Source organism: Sander vitreus, chromosome 4, assembly GCF_031162955.1.
Source record: "Sander vitreus isolate 19-12246 chromosome 4, sanVit1, whole genome shotgun sequence".
Taxonomy (NCBI): domain Eukaryota; kingdom Metazoa; phylum Chordata; class Actinopteri; order Perciformes; family Percidae; genus Sander; species Sander vitreus.
Genome location: NC_135858.1, coordinates 14,466,449 through 14,489,798, shown reverse-complemented (window position 1 = coordinate 14,489,798; position 23,350 = coordinate 14,466,449). Strand labels below are relative to the sequence as shown.

General features: G+C 41.5%; 1 protein-coding gene across 4 annotated transcripts in view; it reads left to right on the top strand.

The window, feature by feature from the left end:
* celsr2 (cadherin, EGF LAG seven-pass G-type receptor 2) overlaps window positions 1-23,350 on the top strand; it is a 69,422-nt gene that overhangs the window by 32,716 nt on the left and 13,356 nt on the right. For all 4 annotated transcript variants that reach the window (XM_078248523.1, XM_078248522.1, XM_078248521.1 and 1 more), the window contains exons 3-18: window positions 47-269; window positions 5,944-6,059; window positions 6,174-6,262; window positions 11,742-11,899; window positions 12,226-12,389; window positions 12,700-12,825; window positions 17,786-17,955; window positions 18,499-18,678; window positions 18,771-18,884; window positions 19,451-19,607; window positions 20,225-20,366; window positions 20,546-20,666; window positions 21,151-21,334; window positions 21,453-21,554; window positions 21,696-21,790; window positions 22,722-22,931. In XM_078248523.1, the coding sequence (XP_078104649.1) occupies window positions 47-269; window positions 5,944-6,059; window positions 6,174-6,262; window positions 11,742-11,899; window positions 12,226-12,389; window positions 12,700-12,825; window positions 17,786-17,955; window positions 18,499-18,678; window positions 18,771-18,884; window positions 19,451-19,607; window positions 20,225-20,366; window positions 20,546-20,666; window positions 21,151-21,334; window positions 21,453-21,554; window positions 21,696-21,790; window positions 22,722-22,931 (2,351 nt within the window). The remainder of the gene's footprint in view (window positions 1-46; window positions 270-5,943; window positions 6,060-6,173; window positions 6,263-11,741; window positions 11,900-12,225; window positions 12,390-12,699; window positions 12,826-17,785; window positions 17,956-18,498; window positions 18,679-18,770; window positions 18,885-19,450; window positions 19,608-20,224; window positions 20,367-20,545; window positions 20,667-21,150; window positions 21,335-21,452; window positions 21,555-21,695; window positions 21,791-22,721; window positions 22,932-23,350) is intronic.

Below are 23,350 nucleotides of genomic sequence, written 5' to 3'. Positions count from 1 at the left end.
ATTTCTCTCCACCTTTCTCCTTCTCCATCCACCTCTCTGTGTCCAGGAGAGCTCTGCGAGCTGTCGTCCCGCTCGGGACGCTGTGCTCCAGGAGTCTGCAAGAACGGGGGCTCCTGTGTCAACCTGCTTGTCGGCGGGTTTAAGTGCGATTGTCCGCCGGGCGGCTATGAGAAGCCCTACTGTGAGATGACCACACGCAACTTCCCCCCACACTCCTTCCTGACCTTCAAGGGCCTCCGCCAGCGCTTTCACTTCACCCTCTCTCTCACGTAAGCACCTCCGCCTCCCTGCAACAAGCTGTAGCTCACCTGGATCACCTGCGCTGCTCCATCGCCTTTCAGTAATCTGTGATTCACTCTTTATCCACCCCCACATCCTACTTCTGTATGCTCTCCAGCTCTTCTTTTCACTAAAGTGTGCTCCCTCCACCTCACAGTTATATAACCATAATGGTGTTTAATAACAATAATGGGCTCACTGAACAACAGCCATCTCCTGTAGAGCCACTTTGGTGTCAGATTATTGTTCCTGTGCTATAAATACAGAACTACCGCATAGACATACTGCACATTAGAGGTGTGCATACTGTACTGTGAGGTAAAAGCTGGACAGTAGCTGAGCTGAAGGAGCTATGTTTTTGGAGAGGAGACTTGCATAACATAAGGATGTTAATGCCACAGCCAAGAGTGAGTCTGATCTTATCTCGGTCAGTGTCACTTTGAGCTGTGAGCTGTGAGTCAGCGGCTGGCCTATTTCAGCACAGTCTCCCTCAGCAAGGTTGAAACCCGTATTTTAGGTACAATTTTATTTGCAATTTTATTAAACAGCCCAAAATCACAAATTAGTCTCAGGTCTTAGGTTTTTCCAAGTTGTACAACAACATACCGCACTCTCTATCCTTAGACCCTAGATTTGTATATGGGAAACCTCCCACTAAAAGCAGAATAAGCAGTGCATTTTGCATTACACAATACATCAGAAATTAATAAATTTTTATGAATGATTAAACAAGATTGTTAATGTTAATTTGTGAACTTTACAGATACTGGTAGGTGGATTTTGTTAACTTTAGACAAAGTCGGTCTAGTTGTTTCCCCCTTTTTTGCAGTCTTTATGCTAAACTAAACTGACCAGCTGCTGAGTCTAGCTTCATATTTAGCATACAGACATGAGGATTATATTTATATTATATTTTCTCAGCTACCTTTGGCAGGAAAGTGATTAAAGCTTATTTCCCAAAATATCGAACTATTCCTTAAACTACCATACGGGGGGGGCTACATAGGGACCACTTGATTTTATATTACACATATTTACAAGCAAACACTAGCAGACTGAAAAGAAATTCCATTTCAGACTATTTTCAGGACTTTTCTCTAAAGGATTTATCACATGAGATGTGCTGGCACTTTCTCTGAGAGCTGGAGGTGCTATCTCATGCCACAATTAGCATTTAGTAAAAATAGCAAAGATCTGAGCCCAAGGTTCCTTCTTTTTCCAACACTGCACAAAAAGAAAACGCCTCATGTAAATTTTATTACATTAATTTTAAAAGTAGACAGTTTTACTTGCAAGGTCCCATTTCTGCTTATTGCAGTGCCTCTTAACATAATCGTAGACATCATTGTAAAGGTATTTTCCCATAGAAGAGTATTTTTCTTTCAACTATCCAACTTATGTCAGAATCAGTTATTATGATGCAGGTGTAGCATGTTGGGAAACTGAAGCCAAAGCTTTTAGTCTGTGTTGTTAATTATTTGAGGGTGGTTTGTGGAGGGGGAGGTGCTTTAGAAATGTGCAGATGAGCGGTGAACACTGAACACCTGCAAAGGCAGCAGGATCTCCAATCTGCATGAATTCTCCATGTGATGAAATGTAGTCAACGATAAAAGCCGTCCGTTCTGTTTGATATATGTCACAACAAGTGACAACAAGTATCACCTCTCGGATGGTATCACAGGGAATGTGTCCTGCCATTTTGTTTTACTCATTGTGATACTTGTCACCTTAGACGTGCTTGGCAGGGGTTGACACTCACAATGGCTGCCGGTGGAAATAATATCCCCCTAGTGAGATTGATGGACTCGGCCCTCCTTTAAGCGAGGTTCACATGACATGTCTTTTTTGATGGCAAACTGCTCAAACCAGTTTTGAAAGTGGTCTAGATTTCACTGGCAGGTCACAGAAGTGAAGTAGCTGCTGAAATAGCTGCTGTGTAAAAGGTGCCAATAATGAGAGCCTGAGGCAGGTGAGATCAACAAGTAGTTCTGATACCTGAGCCCGCACTGATCAGGTTCTCCCAGAAAGAGCTTCTGCTATGATGAACAGCTCAGGATGTGGATCTTGTTTACTCAGAGTGATGGCTAATTTGAGGTCTTGTGCTATCACAGCTCTGTGCTGTTGAGCTCCGCAATTAAGGGTGAGATTTGTGAGTGTTTTGGGATCAGTATAAACAAGATTGAAACTTTTTCTCATTGTGATATCTCCAATATTCTCTGTGACTGAACTGATGTTTAGGTCAACAAAACTTAGAGTCTGCAGTCATGCTAGCCATTAAACCATTGCAAAAGAAGAGAGCACAACAAGATGACACAATCAAAAGAGCGCCTAACGATGGAAAGCGATTTGGAAAATGTGATGGAAATATTTATTTTTGTTGAATTGAATTATTTTGTGATCTCCTCATCCTCCACACATATCTTTCTTCAGTGGAGCGGAAGCTAGTCACATGCTTCCAGTTTATTCTCAAAGTCTGCTTCTATTGCACTCTGTCACATTTTTTATAAAACATTGGGCCCTACTTAAACGATCTAAGCGCACGGCCAAATCCACTTTTGCTAGTTTAACGGCGGAAAAAAGGGTCCGTGTGCCGGGCGCATGGTTCAAAAGGGCTGTACTTTAGTGTCTTCATTAATTCATAGGTGTGTTTTGGGTGTAACATGCAATAAACCAATCAGGAGTGTCATCTCCCATTCCCTTTAAAACCCAGGTGCGTTTGTACCTTGGCGCATTGCTATTATGATGGCGGATTTGCACCGTAATATTTTTATTTGGAATCTTTTGCATGTTTGTGTGCTGCTGCACTTCCCTGTGTGTGTAACAAGCATAGTGTGTGCTCGCTGTTCACAAGCACATTTTTTAATGAAATGCTGCACTATCAACCGCTGCCCCAAGATAGCAATTCGCCAAGAATTCACCTAAACACACCTCCCTGTAACACCAGATGGGCATAGGTGCATTTGCTATTTAAACGACGTGGGCGCTGGACGGTCTTAAAATAGCCAAGACACTTGCGCCAGCCTTTGCGTCTTGTAGCGCTAGATGCAAGATAGGGCCCATAATCTTTTCTACCTTAGCCAAGTGCAAAAACGTCTTTGTGGTATTTTGACAGTTTTTTGCCATTTTTTATGCTGAAATTGAAAATGTACATCTAAAACAGGAAACACACTTATTATGGCGCAAGAGGAAAAGTCAGAGGATCAGTAGAATTTATCCTCTGGGGAACATGAGTGTCTGTTCAAAATTCCACCTGAATCCATTGAATAGATGTAGAGCTATTTCACCCTGGACCAAAGTAGTGAATCAACCTACTGACACTGCCATCACTTGAGCTAAAAATAGTTAGTTCAATAAGGCTGTTTCTTCTTTCCAACAGTTCATATAAATTGTATTATCTAACACAGATTTTTGATCTGTATTTCACACTTATAGGTTGTAAAATCAGTAAGGGGCTCTTTTTTTCTTCCTCCCCACTGCACACGTCTTATGAATTGCAGCATGTTAGCATAGCGTGACACGGTTCCCTACATAAGGGCAGACTGGTTGTTATCTTTACTGATGGGTGCCTAATGTGACACGCAGTGATGCAAGTTGAGTCAGTTTTTAGTCCGGCTGATTACTCTCATAGTTCAGAGGGCTCTTGGGGGCAATCTGGAGAAGCCTTTTAAATCGATCCGTCAAAGACTGAAAGCCTAGTGAAGAGTAATAGACTCTCTAGATCATAATTCTAGTAGGCATTCTGTATTCTTTCCTGGATATATAGACGCCATCTGACTGCTCTGTCTCTGCTGTTATCATCAGCTGGAGCATCAGCAGCCTCTTTCCTCCGAGGTCGTGATTATCGCTTTTCTCAGTAAGCAGGTCAGCGGTGCTGTGCCCCCTGGCTCTCTCCAGTTAAAGAATACTGCACGAACAGCATCATGTACAGTATACCCTCAAACCCTGAAGTCTGAAAGAGGGTGGTGGGCGGCTGCTCGTGGTATTGAAAGAGCATGTACTGTATAGATATTTGGATGTGTAAATGACATACTAAAAAAACTGCTTAGGCAGAGACTGCAGGTCCGTTTGGGCTCAGAAAAAGAAGAAAATCACACCAACTTTGTGGTTTTCAGTGTTCCAAAGCCAGTCTGAGATTTATCTTTTTTAAATAATAAGTCATTAGTCCTTTTGAAGAAAAGGAAGCTGCATGTTAATGGAATAAATGACCAGAAAACCAGATGCCAGTAAGCCTCTCGGTTGGCAGATGTGCACAGGAGACTCATTGTTGGGTCCCCTTTGGGATGGATAATTAATACATCTGTTAGTTAGTTCTGTTTTTGTAATAACATACTTTCACACATCCCAGTGACCCATTTTCACAGGATCAGATTTACGACCGCAGACCACATCTGACAGGTAAAGCGTGATATATTTAAACCATGTGGGCCACCACATAGATCCCAGATCGAGAGTGAGGCGCAGATATATTGAAATGTGCATTAATATGCAAGGATCATGCAACATGGCGGCCCTGGGCGATCTAGTTTCGCCATCAAGATGCAAAGAGAAACCTGAAACTGAGGCTGTGGTTACAGCACTGGCAGCTGTCTGTGTTCTCCTCCATGAGAAAATATATTTTGAAGCTGTCGCTGCTGCACTGTCTTCTTGTGTGCTTCTTCTTTACTTGTGGTAATGTGTTTGCCCACCGTGCTGCTTTGACATTGCCCTAGTTTTCTGTCTCTTTGCTGTAGTGTATCATGTAATGTGGCTCTGTGATATCTATTCATGGCACACAGTCTGCATTCCTTCCCTGTGTCTGTGCTGCAAATATGACTGTTTGTTCCTCTGACTCGGCCTTGTGTTCATGATTAACCTCATTATCTGTTCAGTGATCTTTGTCAGACCTCGGCATTGTTAACTGTTTAGCTCATCTTCAAGATAGGAAGTTACAGATCATACATACACTGTATTACTGTAGCAATCCAGCGTGAATGGAAAGTAAGGTGGATATTTTTAAATGGGTCAAAGGAGACCACTGCCCTTTTTCTTTTCTCTGTTAACATTGAGTACAGGCATAGCTGACAACAAATGATTTCTTACAGAACACGCCAGTACTTATGTCATTTGGTATCATTATGTTTAAAGGCTGGTGTGACAGTACATTTTTCTTAATTTCAACAAATCTCATGAAAAGACCAAAACCAACAATGTGTTCCTCCTCTCAATATTTCTTTATCCTGTCTTTGGCGCTCAGCCCTAATCCCATTCATTCCTATTGAAGACGTCATTTTTAGGTTACAAATATTTTATATATATATATATATATATATATATAGTTAAAATAAAGTACAGTGGTTCATCAGAATGAATGAATGTGTCATCCAGTGCAATTGTGTGGCTTACTCGTGTGTTTTTCATAGTTTCTGGACAATAATTGAGGTCCGAGGCACAGAGGAATATGATATGGCAGTTTGTAACTACATCGACTATTCTTATGTTACGATGAATTTATTGTTGGTTTTTGTCTTTTCATGGAATTTGTTGGCAATAAGAAAAATGTACAATATCACCATCCTGAACATTTAATTCATGGAGTGAATATGAATTTAAAAATATATATATATACACGAACTAAACAGTGATGAGATTGAGTAGTGACAAATATAATTTAAATGTTTTTTTCAGATTTGCTACCAAAGAGTGCAATGGTTTGTTACTCTACAACGGGCGCTTTAATGAGAAACATGACTTCATTGCCATGGAAATCATCAATGAGCAGATACAGCTCACCTTCTCTGCAGGTAGAACAGTTTTTGGTGTATTTCGTCTTTGGCATTATGATTTACTGCAAATTTTCTTTTTCTTCATTTTTATACCATTTTCGTCAGTCATTCACTTCTTTTATTGTTTCTCAGGCGAGACCAAGACTACAGTTTCACCGTACATCCTTGGAGGAGTCAGCGACGGCCAGTGGCACGTAGTGGAGGTCCACTACTACAACAAGGTAATCAACAGAGGAACTACTCCTCAAACAGCATGTATGTGCAGAACTAGGTTTATGATTAGAGTTAAAGACTTTAAATTTGTTTTATTTTTCTTCACAATGCAGAAGAATAACAAGTATAAATATTTCTGCTAATGTCTCAGTATGGAGCCTAGACACTGATAAAAGCATAATCCGAGACAACATGTGAGAACTCTTAATTTTGCTAAATGTTGCTGGTTTCAAGAAATAGTTTGACATTTTAGGAAATATGATACCACTCTCAAAGCTGCAGAATGGTATAACTTCTAAGTTTATTTCCCAAAATGTCAAAGTATTCATTTAAACAAGGGTGATCTTGGTTGTGATTGTGTTTTTCATTTCCTTCTTTTTTATCATTACACAAAAGCTGACGTAACTTTGGTTAAATCTGTCTGCTGCTGCGCGCCGCATCAGGTGTGGCAGTAGAATACCAGACATAGTTGCCGAAAATATCAAAATGAAATCAGGTCGCAGTTTAGTTGTATTGGGTTAAAGGCTGCAGTGATAACTGACATGCTTTCTCAATAAAAGGCTTTGTCTTTAGGACATCATAGAGGACGAACGGTACTGGGTGCAAGTTAGTTGTCTAAGTTTGTTGTACTGCCTCTTTAGTGTCAGACTAAAGAATCGCTGACAGGCTGATGATCTGGAAACCAGCCAACATGCCATAGACACTGATGGAAGGAGAGACAAGAGAGGGGCGGGGGGTGAATGAATGAAAGCCAGAGAGTGGGAACGCAATGCTTTTCCAGACATGCTCAGATTGGACTAAATATGTTTCGACTAATACATTTCTCTGTAAGAACATCACAACAACTTAATCTGTGGAGGAATGTATGGAGCTGTTGTCTCTGCTCTCTCAGTACTTTCCCACCCAGGACCGACACACAGGATGTCACATTTTAGTCTATTGAGGAAGTCACTTTGCATCATAAAGATGTTGCCAGGCAACACCCCCGCTGCTCACATTTTCTATTCAGTGTCTATGATAACACGGCCGTGTCAGATTTTAGCCAAAAGAAGTGATGAAGGGGGGAAAATCTTGTCAACTTTTGGATGAAAACTAGTTGTTTCTCTGCCAAGAAGACATTAAAGTCTCATTAATCACTTTGGTACAAAACACTCAAATCAAATAAATCTCTGATTCCTTTGTTGTTTTTCTGACCTGGTAGTTTTACTGTGAAGTGCGCTGCATGTTTGAAGAGGACATGATTCTGTTGATGTGACTTTTGCATGAACAGTACAAGTGCAACGTGATGTTTGTATCGGACTGCCAGTTTGATTAGAAGAGGTTCTGCTTTTGCTCTGAGGCTGATCAGCTGTATGGGTCTGAAACACTCTTTTTCATGTAACTGTCCATCTGATTTGGTGGCATATAAATTAATGTAGGAAGTTAACTTTCATTAATTGATGATCCACTAATAACACAAACGCAACAGGAATTCATAATATCCTGCATTAAATTATGAATTATGCATTCAATTAAACATTATGTGTAATATTATATATATATATATATATATATATATATATATATATATATTATATTAGATCCCATATCATATAAAGTGTAACCACTGTACTCATTACATATGTATTCATTATATTGAATACATAGCATATTTTTGGTACTAAATATCCCAGAAGTGTCTGGAGGGGTCCAACCCCCAGCTCTGGCTGAACTAATTCTCCCAGTCCTCATGTTCCACATCCTGTGAGTCGCTGAGGTAGAAACATGGCTCCTCCCTCTGAAGGTATCCCATAGTGGCCCACTCTGACCCGTCCCTGTCCGCAGGGGGTGGGGCAGGGTGAGGCGGGGAAGGGGCATTTTAGATTGAAATGTGGCTTTCAGGATGATGGGGGACTGTGGAGAATGGCAATGACCGCTGTCTTTGTGTTGGGCTCTGCTTCCTTTGGGACCACGAGCAGTGAATGATGCGGCCCCGGGGAAGGTGCCCCTCTCTCTCTGTTCTCCAGCAAGGACAGAAAAGCAGAGCAGGAGAGAAGCGAAAGGAGGGTAAAGAAAAGCTGAGAGAAGTATTGACTTGCTGCGCTTCAGGGCCGACCCCTCTTGTTGCTATGGTTTTTCTAGTCAATCTTAGATCCTATATTTGTGTTGCTTGCTGCCATGCTCCTCCAGCACAACCCCTGTCACCCTCTGTGACAGGGAACTCATATTCCCATAATCCCCTGTAGCGACGGATCAGACCAGTGTTTAATGTGGTCTTGAGCAAATATGTGCACTTCAATCAGCGCTGACAGGATGGGGTTTTGTGCAGCAGAAAGACGTCCTGACAGACAGTCATTATTGGAGAGTCAACAGCCGTGACTGATGACAGCAGAGGTCAGGGAAAAGAGCGTCCAATCTGGAGCGCTGCCTATTTCAGAGCTTTCACAGCGAAGGGAAACCGTGGAAAAAAGCATGACGGATGATTTCACCTTTGGCAATTCACACCGCATACTTGCTTTTTTTTTTATCATCAACAAATTTGTAACAAATTGGCCTCAAGGAGCATCAACTGAAAAGTGAAAGCCACCTTCAGTGTCTGTTTCCATCTACTTAACATTTCAGTGTTGAACAGCGAGTTTCACAGTCAAGAAAATAATTGTTGGGACTTCCTGTGGGAACATTGCTTGACAACAGGGCCTGTTGTACTGGACTAACTAAGTTACTCAGCAGCTTGTGAGTCCATCAATCTTGAAAAGAGTTTACAAAACTCTGATTTAGTGTTTTATCACTTGACTTCATTAGTCACCTGAACTGCAGACTGAGGAGTGAGGTGGCAAGCATAAATTCCATGGCCACCAAAATATTCATAGTAATAAAACCATAACCACCTTGACAGTTCTCATCCTGTATTTTCTCAGTCTGAACTGTGGGAGGTGTTGTAAGATGCCTTCTGTTGCAAGTGCAATTTGCATTTTCATAACTATTTTTTACTAATTCACAAATCACGGCCCACTGTATTTTATTTGATGTTTTAATTGTTTAAGTATTTAAATATTTTATTTGTATATTTTGATGGATTGCCATACAATTTTGTCCAGACATTCATGGTCCCCAGAGGATGAATCCTGCTGACTTTGATGATCCCCTCACCTTTTATCTCTCCTCACCAGCAGGTCAAAGTCTTCACTCATCCTGTGAAATATCTCAAGATCTATTTGATGTATTGGCACACACATTGATGATTCTCAAATGTTGAATCCTTCTGACTTTGCTGATCTCTGACTTTATTTTAGTGCCACCATAAGGTCTTAATTTTGTATAAATGTCTCGACAACTATTGGATTGCCTAAATTTTTTGTACACACATTTATTTCTGTCGCCCCCAGGACAAATTGTCATAACTTTATGTATCCTCTTAAGTTTCCTGCTTTGGTTTATGAGGCAAAACTAATTACCACCAGCTCCAGCTGTACTTTGTGTTTAGTGATAATTGTCAAATGTTAGCATGCTAACCCGCTAAACTAAGTTGGTGGTCATGGTAAACATTATACCCGCTAAACATCAGCATAAAGCACCGCTGCGCCTACATACATCCTCAAAGCCTCTAGCATGGCTGTAGACTCTTGTTTACTAGTGTGCTTTGTTTACACTTCGATGGTGTTTTGTTACCGTGTTTGTTCTATAGATTACATGTTTCTTTTGTGCTCTGGTTGACGATAAAGTTGTATTGTATCCTTCTTTTCCAAATCACACATATTTCAGAGAAGATACAACCACAGCACAATAACCTGACATTTCTGTTTCACCAAGAATGATAAAGTGAGTCAGGTGAGATGTCATGATAACATACAGCCAGATGGTTTAGGGTTATTATTGGTCTCATCTCATTCACATCCCTAACACTCATCACACTGTGAACACATGACACAAAGTGAGTGCAGGAGCCTCTTAGTCATAATATTAGAGGCTCACAGAGATTTCATCGAATTCATTCAGTGAAGAGAAAAATCATGTGAGAGTAATTGAATTGCAGCAGTGCATCAGGCTAAAATTATGTCTTCTATGATAGAGCTGCTAAAGATGTTGCACCAGCCAATGACATTTACAGTATATCTCTAGCTGGGTGTTGTTTTTAATGAGCTTTTAAATCAAGGGATCAGACGACAAAGACGAGCTATCGGTGAAATCATAATTTCTCAGGCTCCTGCAGACAGTGGTGTCTATTTCTATTTTAGTTTAAGAAATTTAGTTTATTTAAGTTTATATTTAGTTTATGTAAAATTAAAACAGCCAGACAATAAAATGTGTGTTCTCAAGCCGTCAGCAATGATCCAACTATTCATATCATCTCTGCACATGAGATAAGCTAATTCCTGCTAAATCCTGTCTGACCAGATGACCGCTCAGCGGCCAGTCCTCGCCTGCAGGGGAGCAGTCACTGCTCAGCTCTCAGCTCGCGACACCAGCTTGAACCTACACTTAGGGTTAACATGAGCTTTACGTGACCTCAGAGAAACCGGCCGTTTTAAGAGGAGGTTGTGACCTTTTATTGACAGGATCATCATTCTCTCCCTCGCAGACCCCTCCTCCTTTTGTTGCTCCCCCCCTATTGATTTCTCAGACAATGAAGGAGATCCTTTGTCGACAGGGATGATGTCCTGCAGAGAACAAGCTCATCTCCTGTGTGTGTGTGTGTGTGTGTGTGTGTGTGTGTGTGTGTGTGTGCGTGTGTGTGTGCGCGTGCATGCTTGCTTTTTAGCTCTAGCTGTTATGATATGAATTATTAAAAATACTTGACAACAGCAAGCTAAAGCTGAACGGGGATTGAACCAAGTGTGATGCAAAAAGACCCTTTATTTGGTTGTTGTTTCCCAGTTTCAAAGCTCCAGTTTTTAATCTGGCTCATAAAGCTACATACAGCTTAGCACTGTCTGATATTCCCCAGAAGTTTCTGCACTGCTTTATGGATTATTCCTGTATTACAGTAAATGAGACAGAATAATGAGAGATTTTCATAACAACCTATTTCTGAGTCCTATTTATAAATGCTGGGTGACAAAAACATACTGAAAAATAGTAGCACAGCAATTTTTCTTTTATCAGTGTTTCAGGATCTTTAAGCTGACAAATCTGTGAATTCTCAAATTAACATGATACTATAGAATGATAATAACTTTTCTTCTGTCCATCTAAATCAAGCCATATTTAGAGCTTCTGCTGTGAATACTGTTGAGAACTAAAATAAACTTGTGATATTATTCTGAGTTGAATTCTCTTTAAAACATAGTTTGCTTAGTTAAATCCTCAATTGGACGAAAAACAACAACGACCAACATTAGAAAGTTCTCTAGATCCTCAAGTGTACACAAATACTTCAGTGTGCACAGCACAGGCAAGGCAACAAGTCATTATGCATTCTTAATCCTCATTGTTTTGACCAAAGGCTCCACACAGACATAAGGCAGGCACCTTATCTTAATATTCATGAGTTTGTCTCTCGCTCCACAGCCGATACTAAACCAGGCCGGCCTCCCGCAGGGACCCTCAGACCAGAAGGTCGTTGTAGTGACCGTGGACAACTGTGACGCCTCTGTGGCCCTCCGGTTCGGACACATGATCGGAAACTACACTTGCTCTGCTCAGGGCAGCCAATCAGGATCCAAAAAGTGAGTCCACAGGAATTACATCAGCAGAATTATTAGTTACTACATTACAATGTGTGAGTCTACTTCTGTATTGACTTCAGTAATTTACATGATTACTTTCTTTGCGGTCAGCTCATTAAGAGACAGAGTAAAGTTGTTTTGAAATTAAGTTCCACATCTCCAGGGTGTTAGTCAAGCTTTGCTTTTTTCCATTATCTTTTTTTGTTTTCATCTCTAGGGGAAAAATAACTGCAAAACTATCTCTGTGATAAATGTTTCGTGTTGACGATGTAAAGGCAGAGCAAAACACTCTGGGTGCATACATGTTCACGGTTCTATGTTTTCAGATCACTGGACCTGACCGGCCCCCTGCTCCTCGGAGGGGTCCCCAAACTCCCAGAGGACTTTCCTGTTCGCAACCGGCAGTTCGTGGGCTGCATGAAGAACCTGCGAATCGACAACCAGCACATAGACATGGCCAGCTTCATCGCTAACAACGGCACTCTGCCAGGTACGTTTTGTCCTGCTGTTTGGCATCCAGAGATTATCCTTCACTTCATCTCTTAAACCTGTGACTGTTTCACAGTCAAACAATGTTTTATTGTTGGACCAGCCAAGTGAGGGAGAAGAGGAAAGAAAATAACAATGACTGTAATGAGCACAGCGGGGAAGTAGAGTCAGTGGGAAATTATCATTGTACCTGCTATGAATAGTTTATTTCCCTCTGACTCTTTGCTACGTTGATGAAATAATGATGTGGGACGGATCAAACGCGACAGATCAAACGGGTAAATTACCCTCTTATTTTCTTGCCCTCCTAGGATGCTCCGCCAAAAGACACTTCTGCAACAACACCCCGTGTCTGAACGGAGGAACCTGTGTGAACCTGTGGGGCTCCTTCAGTTGTGAATGCCCGCTTGGATTTGGAGGACAAAACTGCGAAAGAGGTGAGTCAAGTTGAAAAATCCGTGAGACCTGACACGTGTTTGATTGCAGTTTTGACCCAAGACTGTCCTCCGTCTGTGTGACCCGACACTGGTAAGGTAGGTAAGGTCAATTTATTTATAGAGCACTTTCTCATACACAGAGGTCATTCAAAGTGCTTTACAGGCAGAAAACAACAACAACAAATATACAATTGAGATACATGAGTAGACAAACATATTGTAAAGGCATAACGGTTTATAAACAAATAAAGTAATTAAAATACCATCAAGCAAGCCTAATTGAAAGCTCTGGAGAAGAGAACAGTCTTTAACTTAGATTTAAAAATGGTTACAGTTGGTGCATGCCTTAGATCCAGCGGAAGCTGGTTCCAGCAGTGGGCAACATAATGGCTGAAGGCCGTTTCACCACTCCTGGAAAGAACTCTGGGCACCACCAACTGACCAGTACCTGCTGATCTGAGAGACCTACTAGGCTTGCAGTCAAACATGTCGGCAATATATTTTGGGCCTAGACCATTGAAAGACTTGAAGGCAATAAGTAAAGCCTTGAAATCGATTCTGAATTTAACCGGAAGCCAGTGCAGTGATTTGAGAATTGGGGTAATGTGCTCTCTCCTCTGTTTGTGAGTATTCTTGCAGCAGCATTTTGGATGAGTTGCAGCTGTTTTATGGTCTTATTAGGAGCATTAGTAAGAAGCGCATTGCAGTAGTCTACCCTACAAGTAATAAAAGCGTGAATGATCTTTTCTAGATCATGTTTTGATACAAAGTTTCTGATTCTCGCTATGTTTTTAAGATGCCAAAAAGATAACTTCGTTACCGCTTTAATGTGATGACCAAAATTTAGGTCTTCATCAATTATTACACCAAGATTCTTGACTTTGGTACTCGTTTTTAGTCCTCTAGAGTCAAGGTAAGTACTAAGTGACAGTCTTCCTTTTTTGTTGCCAAACAGAATTATTTCAGTCTTATCTTCATTTAGTTGGAGGAAATTTTGTTGCATCCACTGTTTTATTTTCTCCAAACAAAGACATAGAGAGTCTATAGGAGCATAGTCATTTGATGAGAGTGCAAGATAAATCTGAGTGTCATCCGCATAGCTATGATAAGAAATCTTAGGGTGCTGCAGAGTTTGACAAAGAGGAAGCATATACAAATTGAATAGAAGGGGCCCAAGGATAGATCCTTGTGGAACTCCATATGTCATGGTCGTTCTCTCAGATCCGAGATTGCCCATCCTTACTACATATCCCCTGCCATCTAAGTATGACCTGAACCACCTGAGGACAGTGCCTGAGAGCCCCACCCAGTTTTCTAATCTATCCAGAAGGATTGTGTGATCGACAGTGTCAAAAGCTGCAGTGAGATCTAATAACACCAGGACTGTCAAACTACCAGCATCATTATTCATGCGAATATCGTTTAGAATCTTTATGAGAGCAGTTTCTGTGCTGTGATGTTTACAGAAACCAGATTGATTGCTATCGAGGATGTCATTTGTCAAGAATTCATTGATTTGATTAAAAGCAACTTTCTCAATAATCTTGCTTATGAAGGGCAGATTCGAGATAGGCCTGTAGTTGTTAAGTATGGAGGCATTGAGATTTCTCTTTTTCAGAAGGGGTCTGATAATTGCAGTTTTCAAGGATGCAGGGAAACTGCCTGTGAGTAACGAGCCATTTACAATAAGCAACAAATCCATTGCAAACGCACTGAAAACTTTATTGAAGAAACTAGCAGGCATGATTTCTAGAGAGCACTGGGATGGCTTAAGATTCTGCACGATTTCTGCGAGTGTTTTATCATTAATAGCATTAAATTCAGACATAGAGACCATTGCTTTTGTATGGGGTAATAAAGTGTCAATATTTCCGGTCAGAGTGGAGCTAATACAGAATCTTATGTTTTCAATTTTATTTCTGAAGAATTCGGCAAACTCCTTACGTTGTTTAATTGAGACAAAGTCAGGGCACGACTGCGTGGGCGGATTAGTTAACCTATCAACAGTGGCAAATAACACACGTGTATTATTAATATTATAATTAATAATTCCAGAAATGTGGGACTGCCTCGTACTGCGTAGCACAGTGTTGTACTGACAGAGTTTATCTTTGTAGATCTCATGGTCAATCTGTGTTTTCGTTTTTCGCCATCTTCGTTCTGCCTTCCTGCATTCTTTTTTCTGATTAGCTACTGTCAGGGCATTTCTCCATGGGGTTTTCTGTTTACCAGACCTTATTTTAGTCCTAACAGGTGCTATGACATCAAGTACGCTGAGTATTTCAGAATTAAACTGATTGAGATGATCTTCTACAGACCCTGCTGCTGTAATTAATTTATTAGATACCAATTCCATGAAAGTAAAACTGGTGTCGTCAGTAATATACCTTTTTGTTACCGATTTAGATTGTGTATGAATCACTGGAGAAACTACTGCATCAAAGAAAATGCAGTAGTGGTCAGACAGAGCTAGATCCGTAACATTAACACCAGTAATTCTAAGACCCTTACTGAGCACCAAATCCAATGTACTGAACTTGTCATTGAGTATGAAGCGGCCATCCATCAGGTCGGGGGAAAAAAAGCATGGTGGAAAAAGTAACAGAGACTCAATAATGCAGAAAAGGCTATGTTTGTTTTTTTAAATAACAGGTGCAACTGTGTACAGTGCAGTTATTGGTGTTTGTCAAATCAGTGATCACAGCTTTTGGGAACACCTGATTTCATACAGACATGCACAGTCATAAAAAATGCCTGTTGATTACACTACGGTAGTTTTAATGTCGGATTTATGACAGAATCAGTATCAATTGTGAGAATCAAGCTGCTTGAGGCTGAATTTTCTCTGGTTTACATGATGTTGAACAGTGTAGGACTAATTGCTTTTTGGCTTTTGAAAACATACAGTACGTTGCTTATGTTTCTGTCCCAGTGTTCTCCAGCATCTGTTTTTGTTCCACTTGATCGACTGCAGCTGTTATCTGTGCTGATTTATGGTTTACAGCAATTTGAGAAGAGACAGAGGATAAGGAATGAGCCCTGTAAATGTCAAAACAAACACCTCTTGTTTTTAGCTTGAAGTAGAATGAGTAAAAAAGAGATTTATTTCAGTGAGCGTTTTTTGTATGTAGATCAGATGTAAAAGGAAGTAGAGATGGATATTCAAGAAAAGGGCAAATGTGTTGCATAGAGTGCATACGTCTGAGAAAAGGTGGGGATGGGTGTGTAGAAGTGGGACATAATGCAGTGTGATCACATGTTAATGATCTCGGAGGGAGATTTAATGAGCTTTGATAATTTGTATATATTCAACAAGTCAACAACAGCATCATTAGAGGTGCCTTTTAAAATGCAGTTGTTTATGTATGTACTGCGTAAGAATGGTGCAGAGCGTGTAGATTAGTGGATAAACAGAAAATTAACTAACGACTATTTTAATAATCAAAAGCAGAAATGGCAAAAAATCAGTGGATCCAGCTTTTCAAATGTAAAGATTTCCTGCTTTTCTTTTGTCTTACTTGAAACTCAATATTTTGGGGGTTTCAATCATTACATAACAAGCTATTTGAATCTGTCACTTTCAGCTTTGGGAAATTGTGATGGGAAGTTTTCATTATTTTCTGACAAAATCAGTAATGAAAACAATTGTTAGTTGCAGCCCTAAACATGGATCTGTTGGCGTCGTCTGGCCACACGTATACAGGAGTTAACTAGGTGTGGTTAAACTCCAGCATTAACTAACACAGTACAATTATTTAGGCAGGGTTAATATAACAGTTCCAACTTTTTGTTTTTATCTTTTTGTGTAAATGTGAAACATTTTGATTAAAATTGCGCTGCAGTTTCTGTCGTTGCATCTCACTCATCTCACCAGCCAACAATGACTGCCACAGGTCATCAGGTTTATTTGCCAACACTAATCGATCATTTCGATCAGGTGCTTTTCTTCACTTTGTACAGAGACAGCGTAATCAGAGGGTAACCGTTTCACATCAGACAGAGTGTCCTTTCCTGTCACTTTGTTTTTTACGTGTGAAAGAGCCAAAAAGCTTCTTACAGTCGATGCATGAGTGCACAAACACCATAACTTCCTTCTGATTCATGAACTACACAAATAAAACTGCATTTGAAATGATTTTCAATTAAATTTTCACTGATACACTAAAAGATTTAGTGTAGTCATTGGGGTTATTAAAGATCCCCTCCAGACACGTTTTAAGACTCACACAAATACTCTGCTTTGATAAATAATTTATGTCTGATGTGTTTTTGCCACAAAAAAGCCCCCTCGTTATAAAGTCTTAAAATAACCTCTACTCCTTCTGCCTCGTTGAAAAATCAAGAATCTATGAAAGCACAAATAGTTGTTTCAAATGTTTCGCTGCTGTAAGTTCATTCTCAGTGTATGTGCACATAAGGTTTGCATGTCTGGACCATGATTGGCCTCCAGAGTAGTTGTGATGTCATAAATCCTGCCGGTACCTTGAACTCTTTGATTGATTGAAGGTGAGCACAGAGAAACTTTCCCCCTGTCTGCAGATGAATGTGAAAACATTCTTCTAGTATCAAACTCTGCTCGTACAGTACATCATTCTGCACAGTGAAGCTGAAACATCACATTCAACGAACAAGACAAACACATTTATGACTAGAGGGGGACTTTAATCATATGTTACATTTAATTTTATTACTGAAATATCGGTACAGGTGTTGACTTGTAAAGCCAATTATATAGCTTTCTGGGAACACCTGATTTGATTTTAGACAGCCACAAAAACTGGCAGATTGAAGCACAATGTCTTTATGTCTGATAAACAGTTTCTTTTTTAGCTGTGATAACGTGGATGTGATCAGAGAGCATACTGGACTTGCTGGTTGACACTAGTGACTCACTGTCTCATGTCACATACTGTACAACTCTCTCTCCTCATTTATCTTCATCATCATCTTTTTGCTGTAGTCATGACCAGCCCGCAGCGTTTCCTGGGTAACAGTCTGTTGCAATGGAACAACATGGCGGCGATGGCGGCCTCCGTCCCATGGCATGTAGAGCTTATGTTCCGCACACGTCAGGCCAGCTCAACACTGCTGCACATCTCCGCCGGCCAGCAGCACAACTTCACACTGCAGGTGAGAGTTTTATAAACGTGGCAATGCACAGCTATGTCAGTTTATCCTCAAAGAGAAACTTTAATTAGAAGAAAAGAAACGGTTTCTAGGTTATTTCCTCTTTATGGTTACTTAAAGTGAGATCCTAGCCACAGTGAGAGCATGACAGCAGTTTCAAAAAGATAAAACATTCCGGGATTGAGGCTCCACCTGTTGGCCAAGTCGCAGCACGTCACTGAATATCGGAGGAAGTTGAGACAAAAAGCCAAATGATCAGACAATAATTGTAGCATCTGTGTTCGGCTACGTTTTTACTTTGATGTTACATAACTGTCCCATAATCTATTTCCAGCCCTGCACACCTGTGATGTGCAGCAATTCAAGGTTTGAATTTTGACTGCAGTGTGCAACAAAAAAAAACACTGTCAGAGCTCTCTGTTTCTGTTTCTCTTGTGATGTAGTGCTGATTCTTGGTGGTCTTTTTTCTCCTCTGTTATTGAACATCAGTTTAATCTCCCTCCTGCTGTATCCTCCCTTTTCCCGGCTCTCTCCCTGCCTTTGTAGCTGCGCGGGGGCAGTGTGCTGATGGGGCTTCACAGAGGGGAAGACTCAACTCTCTCCCGCGTGGAGGAGGTGCTGGTGAATGATGGAGACTGGCATCATTTGCAGCTGGATATTAGCAGTTTGGGGGGAGCAGCGAGCCACCGGAAAGCAGTGTTGTCTTTAGATCAGGGACTCTACCAGGTGGGTTGTTGCATCATTATTGCTGTAAATCACTATGAATTAAATATTGTAGTTTTGCAGCGATAAAGTGTCTGTGTCACGCACCTTTTCAGGCCAGTATGGAGGTGGACGGAAAGCTGCAAGACTCCAAGCTGAAGACTGTGAGCGTTGGTGGTTTGGCAAGGCCTGATGGGAAAATTCTGCATGGCTTCCGGGGCTGTATACAGGTCAGGCTCTTCTGTAGGCCCCACTCTAGAAGCATTTGTGTCTAAAAGCACAAAGTATTTTAGTAAGCAACTCATCTAGAAAGCATTGGTTTCATGTTTAGCAGATCAAAAGGCATCTAGATTTGGTAAACTGTAGTTGTTTTAATGACTATATTTCAAGGTAAAGTAAACTACATGTTAAATATGGCCATTGAAAATTTGTTGAAACCTGTAAATATCAAACTTATTTAAATCACTTTTCAACCAGATCTGATCTACTTTTAACCCTTTTTTACTTGCCCTTTGAAACGTAAGCCATGCTCACTCAGCAGTGGTTTAAAACAAGCTTTAACTTCTTGAGTTAATGATGGAGTGCAGTTAAACATCTACTAGTACTTTAGCACCTTGACACACCCAAAACAGCAACATTTTTGTTTCCAGCACATTCCAGGGGCCTGTTTCACCAAATAGCAATTTGCAATATGAGATAATTTCCCCTTTTCACTTCTTTTAAAGCTTCTGTGTTGCACACATAACTGTGTTGTGTTGCCATGGATACATAAATGTGTTTGTTTGTTTGCCTGCAGGGTCTGCGTGTGGGCGGGGCTCTGAGTCTGTCTCAGGCGAGGAAGGTGAACGTGGAGCTGGGCTGCAGCGTGCCCGACCCATGCAGCTCCAGCCCCTGTCCTGTCAGCAGCTACTGCAGCGACGACTGGGACAGCTACTCCTGCACCTGCCTCGCAGGTCAGTTTGCTCACAACTTTAGAAACCCAAAACCTTGATCGTAACATTTTGCAGGGCTGGAAGGTTACTTAAAATTTTCAAAGATTTTCAATCATCATCATGTAAATATTGTTGTCTCTAATACCTCTTTCACACCACCTACCAGGGTTGGGCTAGGGTTGTCTGATCAGGGTTCAACCCTTTTTTTGGAAATTCAAACCAAGCCAGTCAACGTGGGTATATCCCTGGTTATGACAATTCAGAGATCACCTGGGTCAACCCGGGAGCAATGCATAACAATTACCTTAAGTGCTAGAAATGGGGGCGGGGGGCTTTACACATCATATTCAGTGAACAGCTAATCACATCTGATGACCTGGGTCACGAAGCTGAGTAGATCGAGGAGGGTTACCCCATTCAAACACATAGTCGACCTGGGTATAGCCGTGATTGAGCCATCGGTGTGAAAGAGGTATAATTGCTCAATTAAAATGATTAGTATTCCATTAAACATGTGATAAAGCAACACTAAGGAAAGTGCCACAGTTATCCTTTTTATACATAATCATTTCTTCTTATCTGTGCTTACCACAGTTGTGAGAGGACAGCAACTTATTTTCCTGTGTTTTGTTTTACAGGCTTCTACGGCACCAACTGCACTGATGTATGCTCATTAAACCCCTGTGAGCACGAGTCAACGTGCACCAGGAAGCCAAGCTCCTCTCGTGGTTACACCTGTGACTGTCCCAGCCACTACTTTGGCCATTACTGCGAGAAAAAGTACAGTTTTTCACATTTATGTTAAAGTGTGTGTGTGTGTGTGTGTGTGTGTGTGTGTGTGTGTGTGTGTGTGTGTGTGTGTGTGTGTGTGTGTGTGCGTGTGCGTGTCAATCGTGGTTCCTGTTGTGTTGCATGTTTTATTACTCTGCAGGTAAATTGATCATGTGTTCTGTCTACAGGACGGACTTGCCGTGTCCCAGAGGCTGGTGGGGTCACAAGACCTGCGGGCCCTGTAACTGTCAGACAGACATGGGCTTCGACTCTGACTGCAACAAGACGAGCGGAGAGTGTCGGTGCAAGGTGAGTGTGTGCCCACTTGCAGCTTTGATTCATCGCTCTGTAACAAACAGACGCTAAAGCTGTGTCTCAATTTAATACAACATACTAATAACATACTGTAGGGGCATGTGTTTGTTGTATACACAAAATCAATATTTGACTTTTAAAAAGAGCTCGAGGATAAAATGTAAATAATCAATTATCCTGGGTTTCCAAGTTATAAGTGAATTCTCTCCATTAAAGGTGCTGTAGGTAGGATTGCGAAGATCCAGGACTTAGCCAAAAATTTGAACATCAACAACTTCTCAGTCCCTCCCCCCGTTTCTGCTAAAGCCCAAAACGGTCTTCTAAGCCTCTCCCCCCACAAGGGAGAATGAATGTGTGTGCATAAGCAGTGATTGACACACAGTTAGACACCCCTGTATGAAAAGAGGCTGCTGTTGAAAAATGTATTCAAAAAGAAAATCGTTAATCAGCAACTTCCTCTCTCCAATCCCGTTTCCAGGACAACCACTACCGTCCTGAAGGAAGTGATACCTGCCTGCTGTGTGACTGCTACCCAGTCGGCTCTTTCTCCAGAGCATGTGATCGAGAGAGCGGCCAGTGTCAGTGTAAACCCGGCGTCATCGGACGCCAGTGTGACCGCTGTGACAACCCCTTCGCCGAGGTTTCTCCTAACGGCTGTGAAGGTCAGAATACAGCAGATTACTTTCAAAATGCTGTTATGCTTAATTTATAATCCCGGCTTCATTATAGCTAAAAATATATTAAATCATTTTCCATTTTTATCCTCATCATCTCTCTCAGTAATCTATGACAGCTGCCCTCAGGCCATCGAGGCTGGGATCTGGTGGCCCAGGACTAAGTTTGGTCTCCCTGCAGCAGTTCACTGTCCCAAGGGAACGCTCGGTATGATGGTTTTTCAGGCAGCTCGTCAAATTACCATATAATAATGGCATTATATGAAACTTGCCTCAAGCCCTCTCTGAGCTGCAGTCTATTCCCCACCTCTCATGTGATAACTCTCTCTCTTTCTCGCCTCCTTCTCAGGCACAGCGATTCGCCACTGTGATGAGCACAAGGGCTGGCTGCCTCCCAATCTCTTCAACTGCACCTCTGTTACCTTCAACAAGCTGAAAGCTCTGGTGCGTAACTTCTCTCTTTGTCAGTTTTAAAATTAGCCATGCAATTCCCACAATAACATCCTCATTTGTGAGGGTGCGGAGGCAGACAAGGATGTAAGCAAGACTAAGGCCTCATTCACACTGCCTGCGTCAGCCGTCAGACGGTCCAGCAAAACATGCAGGTCTTTCCATTCATTTTGAATGGGGGTAGTGCGTTTAGGCTGCGGCGGGGTTTGCTGCACGGGGGACACTCGAAAAAGTGCAGCGGGCCTGCGGCGAAAAGTTGAGACAGACTCAACTTTTGGAGAAATGCAACCTCATGTCACGCTGTGGTGACCAATCATGTATCCGGCGATCAGTCTTGTCAGTGTGTTTTGAGCTATGGTTTGAGGCGGTGTGAGAATCCCGTACAGTAAACGGGAAACGTCACTAACCTATGGCTGCCACGAGAAGGTTTTAAAACCTATTAAGGAGTAAAAAATGAAACACAAGCACTGAACTGCCCAGGAGTTTGTGTAACAGCTGAATGTTTCCTGCAACAACAAAGCACTCTCCATGTCTCGCTCGTCTCTTTTCTTTCTCTCTCTCCTGTGAAATAAAGCTGCTTTCAAGTGCAGTCGGAAACGTCGAGATCTGTAAACGATCTGATAGAAAACAGTAATTGTGAAATATAAAGTTTACTTGTGCTACATTGGAGGGTTAGATAACACAACAAGACGTCACACAAATGGATTGTTTGTTAGTGACACTCCCACCGCCGCACAACCTTGTGGGAAATCGCTTTTTTGCTCTGAACATAGCTTAAGGGCTCTAACATTTTAGGATATGTTTAAGATCCAGCAGTTTTTTATGGGATTGTTATTGAGCTATTTCAGTCTGGTTAAAAATATGTTTTACTAATGAAACATTAATAAGTTACTAAATGGTTGTGTTTTCCTTCCCTTCCCCCCAGTCTGAAAAGTTCTCCCGTAACGCATCGCTCCTGGACTCTGGACATGTTCAGCAGACGGCAGCCATGTTGGCCAATGCCACCATGCACACAGAGAAGTACTACGGCAGCGATGTGAAAGTAGCTTATCGTCTCACACAGAGTCTGCTGCAGCACGAGAGCAACCAGCAGGGCTTCAACCTCACAGCTACACAGGACGTCCACTTCACTGAGGTGAACAACAACATGCTGTACATCTCTCCTGGGAACGTTGCAACACAGCATGAAACTTAAAGTGCTCATATTATGCTCATTTTCAGGTTCATAATTGTATTTAGAGGTTATATCAGAACAGAATTACATGGTTTAATTTTCAAAAAACACCATATTGTTGTTGAACTGCACATTGCTGCAGCTTCTCTTTTCACCCTGTGTGTTGAGCTTTCTGTTTTAGCTACAGAGTGAGACATCTCACTTCTGTTCCATCTTTGTTCGGAGTCGCACATGCGCAGTTAGAAGCAGAGTATGAGGGCATGCCACGCTAGCAGCTAGGCGGGCATTATAACGTGTGTTACAAAGTGACGCACGTTCGTCACAGAAGTAAAGACTGCACTACAATAGAGCTGTTTGGAGCAGTTTGTGAACAGTGTTTT